The sequence below is a fragment of the Macrobrachium nipponense genome, chromosome 8 (genome assembly GCF_015104395.2).
Source record: "Macrobrachium nipponense isolate FS-2020 chromosome 8, ASM1510439v2, whole genome shotgun sequence".
Classification (NCBI taxonomy): domain Eukaryota; kingdom Metazoa; phylum Arthropoda; class Malacostraca; order Decapoda; family Palaemonidae; genus Macrobrachium; species Macrobrachium nipponense.
The window spans coordinates 32,364,448-32,377,947 of NC_087203.1; the positions used below are offsets into that span (position 1 = coordinate 32,364,448).

Consider the following 13,500-nt stretch of genomic DNA (forward strand, 5'->3'; position numbering starts at 1 on the left):
AGCAATGTTGAAGATATTTTCTTGAATTTGAAGCGTTGATGTTCTATCGTCTTCCCATTGATAGGCGAGGTCAGTGCGTCTGTTTTTGTAAAATTGTTTAGCCGTGTTGTAATGAGTCATGACAGATTTTCTTTCGTTTCTTTTAAATGTAGAAAATAGATAACTCCCTATTAGCAATGCAAATAATCGGAGATTTAATGATGCTTCTGGATATTCAGAAGCGAATTGCATATTGAGATAATCCCATATAGGCATCTGTTAAAAGAGGATTGCCCGTGGCTCTGGGCGGTGTTTTTTTATGTTCATTTACAAGAAATCTATCTTGTTCTTCCTGGAGAGCTCTGTCTGTCTGTCAGTTTGACCTTAAATCAAGCATTGTGAATAATTTAGAATAATTTCGAATGAACGACTCAACCATTAGAATTCTCTTTCTGCTTTCGTTTTTCGTTGACACAATCACTACTTGGTCCTGAACTAGGAGACGGCATGAGGTTGCTCGTTCCAGTGGCACTTGCGCTTTAGAAAATATAATCTCATTTCATTTACATTGCAAAATAGATGAGCCTGGTGTTATTTGAAGTTATGAGGGTACTGATCCAACCACACCGTCAAGTACTATCATCAGCAGCCTTAAATTCTTTCTCCAGCTTACGTATTCTTTTTCAGTTTGGACTTGAAATTGCTCATTTTCCTGTCTTATTTATCCACGACTCCCGTACTTTTCTGAAGATATTTTGTTTCAGTTTTACTTAAACGTATTTTAGTTTTATTTTCTTTTTACGTGCCTTTCAACCTGTGTTTTCTCTTGCATATCATTCAAGTAAATTGTATTCAGTAGCATTCTGGCTTTTTTTTTTTTTTTTTTTTTTTTTTTCGAGTTCGTGCTCCCATCCATAAAATGAAGACTTGTTTTCCAGTTTTTCTATTTATATGAAAATGAATCCGAGAGGGATTCGCGCATCCGTTGCTTTCCCATAAAACGTGGAATATGTCTATTTGCTCCAGACAAATGCTCGATCCACAGACTAGCTACCCTAACATGTAGGACTAAGTTTTGTTCCGTTAAAAGTTTAATCTGTAATAGATCACACTTCATAGCGCCCGTAGGCTTCCTATGGTTTGATTGCTCCTTTGGATATCTTACTTTTTATGTCGTAACTGGTTTAAATGTCTTGTAATTCTCTGTTTGGCAGAGCAAATACTTCCACGAAAATATAACGCAGCCACGAGAGGGACTTGATGACACCCATGCATATACTATTTTCTCTGAAGTTTTATTCCGCCCTTTAGGTTGTACCTTTCGCTTCCCTATGATAAAAATCATTAGAAATATCTCCAGGAGTTAATGTTATTATCAATGAACATTCAACTGTCACTCCTTAGAATTCAGTACGCGCGCGTAAGCTATGTCTAGGGTGACCATTTATTTGACTTGCGAAAGGGGGACAAAGGTATTATAGTAAGCCCATGCGCACTTGCATAAGTATATTCAATTACAGGTGATGATAAATGAGAAAGTCTATCAATCAGTGTTTTTATTCAGACATTATCGCTGACATTTTAAGGTCTATCAATTAATGTTTTTATTCAGACATTATCGCTGACATTTTAAGGTCTATCAATTAATGTTTTTATTCAGACATTATTGCTGACATTTTAAACAGGAAATGATAAATTAGGTTTATCAATGACATCGTTTTTATTCAGACGTTATTTATTGCTGACATTTTAAACAAAAATTAGTCTCTAATTTTTAAGGGCAATTGTGGTAATTACATAAACAAAGTTTTTTGGGGGATAAAGAGTCAAAAAGAGGGACTTACCCCCTCAAAGGGGGACGTATGGTCACCCTAGCTATGTCGCATGTTGCAAAATATTAACTACTGGAATAGGAAAAAAATGAAGTTTTCAATTCCAGCGTACAATGTTTCATTATACTTTCACATATCCAGTAAACGGGCTTTTGTTCGTGTGTGTATTGAGAGACGGCACGAATTTTCTGGAATAGTCTGGGACTAGCATGCCTTTTCTGTAGTCATCTGTTGCTAACATAAACTAAATGCAGTGGGTTTGTTTAACCATATTGTATTTCTCTCTCTCTCTCTCTCTCTCTCTCTCTCTCTCTCTCTCCCTCTCTATCTCTCTCTCTCTCTCTCTCTCCCTCTCTCTCTCTCTCTCTCTCTCTCTCTCTCCTCTCTCTCTTTTTTTTTTTTTTGGACTGTTTTCATTCCATCTTTGCAGAGGTTGGACCCACAACATGTTTCGACGCCTTCGACGAGAGGGAGGCGAGCAGACCGAAAACCCAGCGAGCGAGGTAGGCTTGGGCGACAAGTTCGCCCTCGTACTTCATGTGGCTCGGAGGGTCCAAAACCAACTCGGAGCCGTTTCCAATGCTGCCGAGAAATGTAAAAAGTAAGGGAACGATGTCGTCGTCGTGTTTATTCGATGTTCACATAAGTTCCTTCCCTGTGTCTGATCCAGTAAAGATTTAAGCATTTTATGAGGAACTTTCTTCATCGATTTTTTTTATCTCTGGGAGATGTGCCCAGGATATCTTCAAATGTGGAGCACACAGGCAGTTATATCTAAAAAAAATTACTTCATTTACTTGATAATTTGCATTAGGGTCAACAGGTCCGTACCTAGAGTTTTTTATGGGGGGGGGAGGGGTCGTTTTTCCCAAAACTGGACCTTTTCCTCTATAAATGCCATTGCATATATAGGTATATACAAGATGAAATACTTGAAAACGTTATTTTAGTTATATTAGGAAGAAAAGTTGGGTATGCGATCCATGCCCTTCTACCCGATTAGATGTTATTCAAAGTACTGACTGGTTAACAGAATTTTATTTATAATGTTGAAAGTTTGCACTGAAATTCAAGAAGATTTCAGTTTTATTGATGGATTAATTTTTTATGTTAACGATAGCATGCATATTACTATTTGTTGATATGTTATATACTTTTACTTGAAAAAAAAACAATATTCATTACTTTATAAGTAAAGTTCAATGAAAAGGATAGTCACAGAAAATATGGACTTCCAGAATTTGACATCACAATGTACTGGACACCAGTGCTTGGTCCACCAGTTTGATGAGAAACCAGATTACTTTGACCTTTTAATGATACAGAATTCCATCTCGGTAAGGTAATAATTTGGCATATTCCTCTTCCAGCCTCCTGTTATGGGAACACGAAGCAGCAAGTCGACTGTACGCGTTCCTCTGGATTGTTCTTTTGGCTTCAATCCTTCTGCCTTCGCACCAATTGTTCACATTGACTGGGGTGTACCTTGGCCTCAAGTTCTTCGTTATGGATTACATCTTCTACAGATACCCGAGAATAAGACAGAAGTACGATTCCACTTCAAGGCTGTGGGACACCTTACCGACAGACGCTGATCTTGAGAGACGGGGTGATAGAGTGAGCAATCTTTCTCTTTCCATCCTTCGGTATTTATTAATTTGCAGCAACAGAATACATTTTAAGGCCGAAGTATCGGAGTTTGATTTTATTTACCAAGTAACACAGAATATTTAAAGGTCATTTTTTTCTAGTCTGAGACAATCAGTCAACTAAATTCAAAACCACTTTGACTGAAATCAGTGAAATGGCTTTAAATAAACTAAGAACTCACAATACTACAAAAAATTCTACCCGTAAAGTAGGAGTGCGTTGTTATTGAGAGGCAGCAGCTGCATTATTATGGTGTGTGTAGCCTCATGAGCAAATAAGTTAATTGTTTATCCTACTTGAAAAGTCGTCTTTTCCACGGCACTTATTGACGATCAGATGGCACAAAATATTCTAAGAAAGGAGAGAGTTAATAATGAAGATTCTGCAATGTTGTTCTCATACTGTCTAGGATATGCGAGAAATAAATGAGAACTAGATTCTGAGTGGCGTGGAATAAAATTATTTCTCACTTTTAAATGTTTGTTGATAGAGGCATTTGATCGCGTGATATGCCAGTTTTGCCAAAATCATACGGTGTCTCTCTCTCTCTCATTCCATCACTGTAAACTCTTATAGGCAACAAAAATTTTCCCTCGCATCATCATTTTAAGTTATTGCAGAAAATTCCCTCTGAATCAGTTTTGTTTTGATTTAATATTCAGGAATGATTTTTTTTTGTCTTGAGGCAACATGCAGCTTTTGTTGTATATCGTTGTCTTCTTAGATTATTTGTTTAATGTAAGCATTCGCAAATATTTATCTGCTTTCTAATAATTTGCTGCTGTCGTGTTGGATGTGCTTATTATTAGCAATGACCAGCAGTACTTCTTGATCAGGGAAAAATAATCTCTTGTTCTTTCGCGTTCGTCATTATTATCCAAATTCTTTAAATCACCTAACAACTGCAGATCCCTCAAGAGGGTTTCTTAGACATTTCACATACACAACCGTTGCTTGTCACTGTGAACCAGTGCTTAACTTAGTGGTGGCATTGTGCTTTCACTAAAATGCTTGAGTAAGCAACAGCTACCATCACATTTTCTGTCTCTTTTAGCGTGGGAGTTTTACATACATTTTCACCCATCTTTGCGTGCGAGGGCTTCTCAACGGAACACGTTGGGCTATTGCCCAAATCACCAAATTAGGAAGAGTACTTGACCCCATTTGTTTAAAAGTTCAGCTAGTTCATTTGCAACAGAAATAGGTTTCAAAAGAAAGTTCACTCTACCCCCAAATTCCAAAGAAAATATTTTGTACAGTTACTTTATTGAGACTAAAACCACCAAAGATATATTGTATAAACAAATCATTATTAATTAAAACAGCCATCAGTATATCATATCAACTCTTTATTTTAATGGAGTTGTATCATCAATATACAGAACAGTCATCTCGTCGTTAGTCGTGTGTCATTCTCTTTGAAGCCCGAACTTTGGTTGTGCTTTCTAGTAAAATTTGCCTCGATGAGACTGCATTTCTTCATGAGACATCATTAAAACAGGCCAGTTTTCGGTTTTAAGGATTAGGAAATCATTAAATCTCTTTGAAGCATTTGTTTTTGTAGTTACTCATCCATTATATTCTTTCAGGTGCGGAATGAAAATGGAAATTCTTCTCCGGACCTTACATCCTTCTTAGAGCTTTTTAATTTGCCTGCTACAGAGTCACCCCTACCAGGTTAGAACACGTTATTCTTTCTTCGAGGAAAACTTCTAAAATTTGTGTCAAGGCTAGGCTCTCCACTTAACATTTAGGAGTGTGTGACTTGTACATGTGTGTGTATGTAGAGCTTAAGATTGTAGAATTTTTATTTTGCTTGGGGCTTTATTAATCCAATCTCAGTCATATAAATTATTAGTCTTGAGTCATGATGTTTGAGTTCAGAAATGTATGGAGAAGGTTGTGGGTTAGGGTACTTTGCAGTGCCTCTGTGTATTGCAATTATATGTCTGCAAACATGGACTAAACATACTTTTTTTGTTGGACACTTGTGTATCATACAAAAAAAGGATGGCTGGTGCCAATGGAAGATAAGCAGGGCTTTCAGTTAAATCAGTCATGACGGGAGATTTTGTTTCTGTAAAGCTTTCATGACAAGAGAATAGGGAAGATCAGAGCTTTGTATCATAGGCATACTCAAGTCACACCATCCAGATGTGAAAAGGAAACTAAAACCATTTCTGGCACATTTCTGGGATAGTTTCATAATGATCATAGAGGGTGTGCCATACTCAATCACCCAGGTAAAGGAAAAGTTCTCATTGTCCGATGTTAGTGAGAACATATTATTATTATTATTATTATTATTATTATTATTATTATTATTATTATTATTATTATTATTATTATTATTATTATTATTATTATTATTATTGTATTGGCTGAATGAGGTTTATCATCTCAAGACTTAAGGACGTCTAAGGTCGAAAAGTCTCGACTGCAGGTCAAAATTAGGCGGAGAATACCTGCAGCAAAAAAAAAAAAATGTTATTTCCCTCAATTGCCAATTTTTCTCGTTCATTGCTCTACAGATTTTCTTTATGAAGGTTGGCCCATACCGTAATCCTTCGCAATCCCCAATTTGGCGAAGGATAAAAAGAAGGACATAGTTTCTGATAAAAAGAAATATAAGCTATATATCCATAAAGAGGTTTTCATTAGCTTACTTATTTCAAACATTTGCTTGGCTTTGTGTCCTAATTAAAGTACGAGTAGTATGAATGGGTAACAGAAGGTTGGAAAATGAGTTACTCTTGTTATCATCACCGTACATAATACTTGTAATGGTTCATAATACTTGTAATGGCAACAACACAATGGTCAAACAAAAGACAAAGTATCTCAATAAACAAAGACATTAGTATTTTTGTTTATAAAGGGAACTTTCAAAGGTGTTAGATGGCAAGCTAGCAAAGAGAAAGTTAGAATAATCATCCAAAATAAACAACTAGATCCTACTGATGTCAGATGGGCGAAGAAAACTTATCCACTCAGGGCAACTCTTTGGAAGAGAGATGAGATACATGAGGTTCGGTCAAAGCCTGCAAGTGGCGAAACATTTTGAAAGAATAAGGACTAGAAAAGAAAAGATACTGGATACAGGAAGTTCAGTGGACGACAGATGATGAATAAAAAAAGACCCAAGTTGTGTTTCTTTCATATAAATACCCAACATTGCACAACACTTCATAACAGTAGGAATTAAGAATTCTTTTAAGCTCTGATTTCTTTGCAATAAAAGTTTCTATTAAATGTTGAATTAGGAGTGGATCAGTCCTGATTGTTGGGAGTCGGGATAGGTGAAACAAGAAAGGTATCAGGTGGTTTGAAAGAGATTGAGAAGATATTTGAATTTTCTAAGGAAGTGACGATGGGAATGTAGTATGAAAGGATTAAGCCAACTTTCCATTAAAATGGAGTATGGAAGTTGACTATAAATGAAATAAAGAAGATAAAGTCTTGGGAATTAAATATTTATGTATAGTAATGTTTGGCGTTGAAGATGAGAAATGTGGAGATATATATATATATATATATATATTATATATATATATATATATATATTTATATATATATATCTATATATATATATAGATATATATATATATATATTTTAAATATATAGACGTGGTAAAATATTGCAAATTAGTGTTTTGAGATAAAACAGTCATATGGGAAATTGGATAGTAATTGGTTACAACAGTCATATGGGAAACTGGATGGTAAAAAAAAGTTGATAATTCAGAAGTATGGAGAGAATAGAATAATGGAAGACCTAGGAAGGATTGGATACATGGATTGAAAGACACATTAGTGACTAAAGGCCTTGATACCCTGGGTGTGCTAAGTGCCTCCCAGATTAGGTGAATGATGATATGTTGGTGTGAGCGGGGATGCTCAACGTGTTTCTGATGACCTTTCGACGTAAGTTGCTTCTGTTTTTAAGTATTCTATATATATATATTATATATATATATATATATATATATATATTATATATATATATATAATATATTTATAATATATATCTATCTATATATAGAATATATATATTAGAATATATATATATATCATATATATAATATATATATATATTATAATATATATATAATATATATATATATTAGATAACATATATGATATATATATATATATATTATATATATATATATATATATATATACTATATATATATATATATTTATATATGTATATACGTATAGTCTAAAAGAGTCCCCGGGTTACAGCGGGTTTGGGTTACAACGTTCCAAGGTTAAGGCGCTTCTCAATTACGTATATTCATCAGACATTATTTCCAGGGTTACCATGCATGTTCCAGGGTTTACGACGCCTACAACGCTCATCTGGCAGATGAAATATGACACCAAAAATGCAAAATAATAAATATTTGAAGGATATTTTTATGAAAAATGCAATAAAAATGCAGTTTACATAGTTTTCAATGCACCCAAAGCATTAAAAGTAAGGTTTTCTTAGGATTTTTTATGATGTTCCGGCTTACAACGATTTTCAGCTTACGACTCTCTCAAGAACGGAACCCCCGTCGTAACCCGGGTACTGCCTATATATATATATATATATATATATATATATATATATATATATATATATATATATATATATATATATATATAATATATATATATAGATAGATATAGATATCTATATATGTTCATCCACGATTTTAGTTATTTAAGTAGTATTAAGTTAGGAATAACTTTTGCGCTCTATTTTATTTCGTACCACTCCCTGGTAGGGATATAGGGTTATTAACTTTCTGTTTAATATTGAAAAATAGTTTATGAAAGAACAAGTAGAAATGTGTGTACATCTTTGTATGTATTTATGTGTGTTTGTGTGTGCATAGTGGATAGATTAGGAGTGTGTCCATGAATATACATAGGTAACAGGCACTGGTTTTTATTTCATAGCCTCATGCAGTCATTATATATACATTATTTTTTGGTCATCCAGTTATAAAGCCTGTTGCCTCAAAATTTGTTGACTTAATCTTAATATGATTGGAATTACTGACACTTGAAATATAATCAATGCTCTAGAGAACTCTATGCATATAAGGTAATTTTTTTTTTTTATTCAAAAGTTGCATTGCACTAAAGTTGCTTATTTGGTATCTTACTGTAATCTCACAGATGGAATGAAAATCTAGCAGTTTTTTTTTTCATAACCTTAGATTGGAATAATTATAATATCAGTTTTAGACAAAATAATCCTGATTGTGTACATAAAGAGCAACTTTACACAAGTGACAGTTAAGTTTTCTTAGACTTTGCGTGACAAATATACAGCTGTGTATCCAGTATTTAAAACTGTAGTAAACATTATCGGGGTTTAAAGAAAATCATCAAATTGTTTCAGTATTTTATTTTAAATTGTCAAACTACTTATTTTAGGTTGGCAAGGTGGTCGCCGTTGCACTCTTGTGAATCGAGATCGTTCTATTACTTCCGCCTTCAAGAATGGCAGACTCTACCTAACGAACAGGTTAGCAAAGCAAGAAAAACAGTCAAACTCCTCTTCTAACAAAGCACCATCGTCATCTAACAAACTAACAGCCTCTAGTAGTTCCAAAGGGCAACCTGGTTCTAAATCTCCTTTATTATCTTCGTCTTCTAAATCCAGCTCAGAGAGCGCCAAGAAAACATCTCTGACTGGCTTTTCAAAGAGCCTCCCGGACACCAGTAGTAATTCTACAGCCTCTGGCTTTAGCTTTCTAAACAAAGGAAGCAAATCCTCCAAGGCTAAGGAACTCAAGGAAAAGAAAGAAGAGGAAGAACTAAATATGCTTGCCAGCATCTTTGCTGCGTCTGAAAGCCCAGATCCGGTTTCTCCTTCCAAAATCTTTCTGATGTGTGATAAGGCAAAGGACATTCCGAGATCGATCCACTGCAAAGAACCATGCATGTCTGAACTGAGACCTTTACCAGAAGCAGAATTCAGGCCTGAGGAGTGTCGGCCTCTGATCCTGACGAAGAGAAGAAAGTTGCTCTTGAGATCAGTGAGTGAACTGTCAGAGACTCCCCCAGAAGGGTCAGGGGAAGACGAAGCTTATCATTCATCTCCTGACATAAGGAGGCACCTTTGTGAAAGAGAGATCCCTGTCAGAGACACCGACATTAAGCCAAAGAAATCTAAACTCAAAATGAGGACTGGTTCTGTAGAACAGAAGCCTAAATCATCGGTAATAGATAAGCTTAACGACAGAGTCTTTTTTGCAGTGTGAGGATTTGAACAAAGCTGAGCACTTTTACTTCACTTGTATATTATATCACATGGTCTAAGTATATTGTGATGTTTAATGTTGATATTGTACCTAGGGTTTGTGGTTTCATTTTTATTTTGTATATTTAATGTATGATAACTCAGGGATGATAACTGTTGTAGAGAATTTAAGGGTAACTTTGTGGCTCTTTCATCTGTACTTTTGCTATTTAGGTGGTTTTTTTAGGTCTGGAGATTATATAACAAACATGCATAACAAACCTGAACTCTGTAAATATAAACTCTTCAGTGCATGAAAGTGTGCTTGTGTATGTTGTAGAATATATTGTCTTGCTGTACAGCATAAAACACTTGCATTTATTGACGAAAAAATTGTGTATTTCTTCAGAATATATAGTATAATTTACAGATATTTTTCACATTGCAACCTTCCTAGAATCTATTATTAGCTCAACAATAAAATACTGTGGATTTGGTAAGTGATTTTTTTTATATATTTTGAATATTTTGATTCCAAATCCTTGTAGAAAACCAATTGAGGCTACTTTCACCTGTGTTGGAAATTGTTAATGATAAGAAACTTCTTTAAGGAATATTGCTAGATCCAAAGTACATTCTTAAACAGACGAAAGCAGCTCTAGGTTTACCTACTGACAGTACAGTATTGTATTTTCATTCCTGTATATCTCAGTGTAATGAGGTTGAGTTAAAATTTCCTGAGTAGTTGACTTTTGTCATTCAAAAGTCATTGTGCCATGAACTCAATCAGTTTTCCAACAACATTGTGTTAAAGGCCTTGCCTGATCTTCATTAATAATGTATCAGTTCACATTAGTTTATAAAATTTTTGATGGAAAGGCATAGAAGCCACTATCTTTTGTTGTTGCAGTAGCCCTCGTTTTTGGCTTTGGCACTTTACTTGGTAGAAGGGATGAATGTCGTGAAACAAAAAAACTAAGGTCATTGCTCAGATCACCACACTAACAAGTGAAGGTGATTGGTACTGGGAAATTATATTCCTATTCAATAGGTAGTATATAAGAGTATACCCTGAACTACATACGGTTAGATTCTGTAATATGTTATGTAATGATTCAAGTTTCTCTTGGGTTTTTAAACATCAGTATGATTTAAAAATCAGTCAAAAACTAATTTTCATTTTGGAAAATGTGTTTCCAGACTCAAAAGTATCTTATATAACCTTATATTGTATGACTTTGCAATACATTTAAAGTTTTCTCATTCTATTTTGTATTTCAAAAAATGTATGAGGCTGTAAAAATGGTTTTGGAATTTCACTCTTAAAACTTTTGTACTTAAAGTGGTAGTAGATGGCTTAACTTTAACCGTCTTAAGTTTATTGCTAGCTATCTTATGATACTCAATTATCACAAGGAATGCCAAGCTTGTCGGTTCCTGTCCAGCTGCCTACTAAAGTGTTCACTCTTCTTTTTGGTAATGCTATACTATTGATTATGTAGCAGTATAGCATTAATGTTTTGTCCATTCTCCTCTGAATTGAGTTGTATATTTTCTACCCGAATACTGTATTTACTTCACTAAATCAGTCACTTTATACAGTAGAAAACCATACCAAATAATGACTTGAAATATTGTTTCATAATTATTTAAATATAGATTAAGCAGTGTAATGAAAAGTAAAGAAAGGGAAAACTTCATTGACAATAAATACCAAAGAAAGTGATTCAGTAGCTAAACAGGTCCATTGTAACTCATTTAAATATTTGGATCTCAATTAAAAGTTATAACAGTATTGAACCTGATGCAGATATTGCAGCATTCATTTACAAGACAATATGTAGTTTGCATATTGAAAATTAAAGATACAAATCAAGGAATAAATTCAGCATGCAAAAGAATATTATTTTGCCATTCTTGCGGAATATGAGAAACTTGAGGAATTACTGTATAATTATGTAGGGTAAAGTATAGGTATCCGAAGCATACATATACGTAATGTATATTCATTCCTTCCTGATACACACAAGTATTACTCATAATTTTCCTTGAAATTTCATGATTTTGAATAGTATCCAGTTTGATATTTAGATCATGCGCAGGATGTCATGTGCCTCTTGTGTCAAATCATGTGTTTTGTGCAAAATGTTGTATACTTACAGAGTAGATTACCAAGAGTAGCAATTAGATACTTTTACTAAAATCAGTAGAATTTAATTTACATGATTTTATTCTGTGGAGTAGATTGGTATTACCCTTCATTCTCTATAGTGCCCATTTAGGCATTATTCGGACAATGTAGAAACAAAAATAATTTGCTCTTGTAAGAATTAGGGGATACTTAACAAAGTTGTAAAGAGAAACTTAGAATTGGTAATTTAGGTAAATGAAAGCATCTATATACTGATTTTGTACAAGGATTAAAGAACTTACCCATGGTTACAATTCATTGTGCAAATAGAATATGTACAAGTTCATAATGATTTCATGTAATTAAGTAATAGTATGGAGTCAAGGCAATTTTTTTTCTTTACAGTCAGTATTACAATTTTGATTAAAAGACCACCAGACAGCTCATTCTACTTCCTTGCTAGAAATCATTGTCATCATCTCTTCTTCAGCACACTAGCTTATGTCATTTTGGTTTTGCAAAGTCTTGACACATTTTTTTTAATGTGAGGTCTGTCTTGAAAGCTTAAAAAAAGAAAAAATCCAAATTTAGTAAATAAGTGGTCAGCTGAAAGTTATAACATTTCTTTTTCAGTGTCTAATACCGTACATAACGTAAAGCAGTGAGTGCTAAATTATCATGCATACTAAGTAGTTTTAACAAAATCGCAATGTCAAACAGAGTGAAGTTGTAAAAGTTAATTATCTTCCAGAGCCAAAATTCTACAGATATTCTGAGAATGTGAAAGTTAATTAGGATTAAGTGATGAGTTTTAAGATTTAAACATGTTTTATCATAGATTAATAATATTAACAACAGTTATTTTCATTTACTAAAAGTAAAGTTACACAAATTGTATCCAAGTTTAACTATTCGGAAACCAGAGGTAAAACTAGTTTTAGTTAAAAAAAAAACTCACTGAATGCATTTATTTGTTGGGTAAAATACAATATTTAACATTAAAATCAATCATTTAACATCTTATTTTCTTCTACGTTTCTCTGACAAGATGTAATTAAATGCATCAACTCTTGGTGACTCATTTTGCTGATTATGGAATGAGTAAACGTACAAATTTGTGATGGAGAAATTGGTACCAAGATAAACTTTATTTCATAAGTGTTAGAAATTCTTGTTAAATGGATGGATCTGTAATTTACTGATTTTTTTTTTTCTTTTGGTATCTGACATTTCACAGAACCTGGCATAAAGCTCTAAATCTTTCTTCTTGTGGCTTCTTCCCTATGTGGACTCTGTTAACTTACCTAACTATATGACAGTGTGTACGCTGTTTTGTTGTTCTTGGTGCAACATTTGTTTCCTGTCCTGTTTATAGTTGTTTTTTATTGTTTTCCTTAGGATGTTATTCTTTGAGTTTTTTTTTTTTTTTTTTTTTTTTTTTTTTACTATATAACAATGGTCAGCTCTAAGCTAGCTTTTCCCTAATTGATTCTTTTGTCAAGTAATCAGCTCAGTATTTCTATTGATTCACCTACTATCTCCTGTCTGCTGTTCAGTCTTAATCTTGAACAGCTCTTTTGTGTCCATCAACTTTGGTCTTAAGAGCATTCATTCTGTCTCTTGTCATATCCAGTTTCTTTAACACTGTTTAAGGAAAAAGTGAAT

General features: G+C 33.7%; 1 protein-coding gene across 1 annotated transcript in view; it reads left to right on the top strand.

Annotated features, from left to right (window-relative positions):
- Positions 1-12,276, top strand: part of LOC135222645 (uncharacterized) — a 416,064-nt gene extending 403,788 nt beyond the window's left edge. The window contains 4 exon segments of the mRNA XM_064260784.1: positions 2,242-2,412; positions 3,182-3,428; positions 5,051-5,138; positions 8,897-12,276. Coding sequence (XP_064116854.1) covers positions 2,242-2,412; positions 3,182-3,428; positions 5,051-5,138; positions 8,897-9,726 — 1,336 coding nt within the window. The 3' untranslated portion in view covers positions 9,727-12,276.
- The last annotated feature ends 1,224 nt before the right edge of the window (positions 12,277-13,500 follow it).